Source organism: Egretta garzetta, unplaced genomic scaffold (assembly GCF_000687185.1).
Source record: "Egretta garzetta isolate BGI_Z169 unplaced genomic scaffold, ASM68718v1 scaffold108, whole genome shotgun sequence".
Classification (NCBI taxonomy): domain Eukaryota; kingdom Metazoa; phylum Chordata; class Aves; order Pelecaniformes; family Ardeidae; genus Egretta; species Egretta garzetta.
In genome coordinates this window covers 8,289,939-8,291,004 of record NW_009260614.1, presented here as the reverse complement: position 1 = coordinate 8,291,004, position 1,066 = coordinate 8,289,939, and the positions used below count along the sequence as shown (strand labels likewise).

At 62.9% G+C, this 1,066-nt stretch overlaps 1 protein-coding gene across 1 annotated transcript in view; it reads right to left on the bottom strand.

Moving 5' to 3' along the window:
• Nucleotides 1-69: 69 nt before the first annotated feature.
• The window catches only part of TRAF4 (TNF receptor associated factor 4), a 1,721-nt gene continuing 724 nt past the window's right edge, over nt 70-1,066 (bottom strand). The window contains exon 4 of the mRNA XM_009645064.2: nt 70-702. Within this exon, the coding sequence (XP_009643359.1) occupies nt 70-702 (633 nt within the window). The remainder of the gene's footprint in view (nt 703-1,066) is intronic.

The following is a 1,066-nucleotide window of genomic DNA, read 5'->3' as shown; positions in this document are numbered from 1 at the left end:
TCAGCACCACCTGGGGCAGCCCTGGGTGGGCGCCCAGCTCACATCCTGTCCCCCCCGGGGCACCGGGGTTCAGGCCAGGATCTTCTGGGGGATCTCCACCGAGGCTTTGATGAAGATGGCGTTGTCCCGCACGTAGTTCCGCTTCTTGATGTCCTCGTGGGAGATGAACTTGGGGTAGCCAAAGCCTAGGGTGCTCTCATCCAAGGAGCTGCGCGAAGCCCCTGGCTTCTGGAAGTTTTTCCAGTTGGGATCAGGGTGGAAGGTCTCGGTGATGTGCTGGGGCTTGGAGAGCGAGGGGTCGCTCTGGTCCAGCAAGGAGAAGGTGACGCGGTAGGAGAAGGGCCACTCCAGCAGGTTGTCATACTCGCCCGGCAGCACGCGGATGTAGACGGAAAGGTGGCTGCTCTCCCCGCTCCCGTTGCCGTTGAGGAAAGCCGAGACCTGGAGCTTGTAGCCATACTTGTGGGTGTAGAAAGGGGGGCTGAAGAACTCGTAGTTGCTGCGGGCTTTGGCCTCCTGCAGCTTGCGGGCATAGTCAGCGATCTTCCATATGAGGGTCCCATCGCTGCTCACCGACAGCTCCTCCATGTCCCGCCGCAGCTCCAGGATCTCCTGCCGCTGCCGGCTCACCAGGGCGCACACCATGCCCAGGTGCACCTTGGTGCTCTCCTCCAGGTGCCGGCCCATGGCCAGCTTGGGGCACTGCGGGGACAGCAGGACCATCAGCAGGGGGGGTGCCAGGAGCACGGGACAGCGTGGGGACATGGGGTGGGATGGGGCAGGAGAAGGGTGCCATGGACGTGTCACGGAGATGTCATTGGAACATGGGGGTACTGGAGCAGGAGGGCACAGGGATGCGATGGCGACACTTGGGTGGCACGAGGACAGCTGGTTGGGATGGCATGGGGACACTTGGGCAGCAAAGTGACACAGGGGTGAGGCAGGACAAGGATGGGGACACCACAGAGCCACATAGATGGGACAGAGCAGAACAGGGACCCCAGGGGATGGAACAGATGTCCGAGCTGGAGAGGTGTGGGGATGCTGTGGGGCACAGGCACGCCGG